We start from the raw sequence: 454 nt of genomic DNA, 5'->3' as shown, positions 1-454 counted from the left end.
CCGCCACTCACTCACCGCGCTGCCGTCGCCGTCCTCCTCCCGCTGCTCCTTCCTCCTGCCGGCGGTGGGCGAGCCCTGCAGCAGCTGCTCCAGGCAGGCGGTGCTGGGCAGCGAGGAGCTCTTCTGGTGGGACAGGTGGGCCCCGGGACGGCGCCCCTCCTTCCCGCCCTTGGCCCCCTCATCCCCGCCGGCCGCCGCCTCCTCCCTGCGGCCGGCCGGCGGGCCCTTGCCCTGGGGCAGCAGGTGCTCCCGCAGCCGGCGCAGGGCGGAACCGGACTCGCCGCCCGGCTCCAGCTGCTCGGCGGCCGAGCAGCAGAGGTTGGGCGGGGAGGAGGAGAAGACGCGGTCCAGCACCTGCCGCCGCCGCTTGAAGCCGCTCCATTTGGCTCCGGCCGGCAGGTCCCCCTTGCCGCCGGCCGCCGGCGGGGCCGGGGGGTCCGCACTGCGGCGCTCG

The 454-nt window shown here is 77.8% G+C and overlaps 1 protein-coding gene across 1 annotated transcript in view; it reads right to left on the bottom strand.

Annotated features, from left to right (window-relative positions):
• MCTP1 (multiple C2 domains, transmembrane 1) overlaps positions 1-454 on the bottom strand; it is a 342368-nt gene that overhangs the window by 302168 nt on the left and 39746 nt on the right. Inside the window, exon 2 of the mRNA XM_014936839.1 lies at positions 16-450. Coding sequence (XP_014792325.1) covers positions 16-450 — 435 coding nt within the window. The remainder of the gene's footprint in view (positions 1-15; positions 451-454) is intronic.

The sequence above is a fragment of the Calidris pugnax genome, unplaced genomic scaffold, assembly GCF_001431845.1.
Source record: "Calidris pugnax isolate Ruff unplaced genomic scaffold, ASM143184v1 scaffold40, whole genome shotgun sequence".
Taxonomy (NCBI): Eukaryota; Metazoa; Chordata; class Aves; order Charadriiformes; family Scolopacidae; genus Calidris; species Calidris pugnax.
The sequence above is the reverse complement of the archived record's forward strand: the minus strand, read 5'-3'. Positions and strand labels throughout refer to the sequence as shown.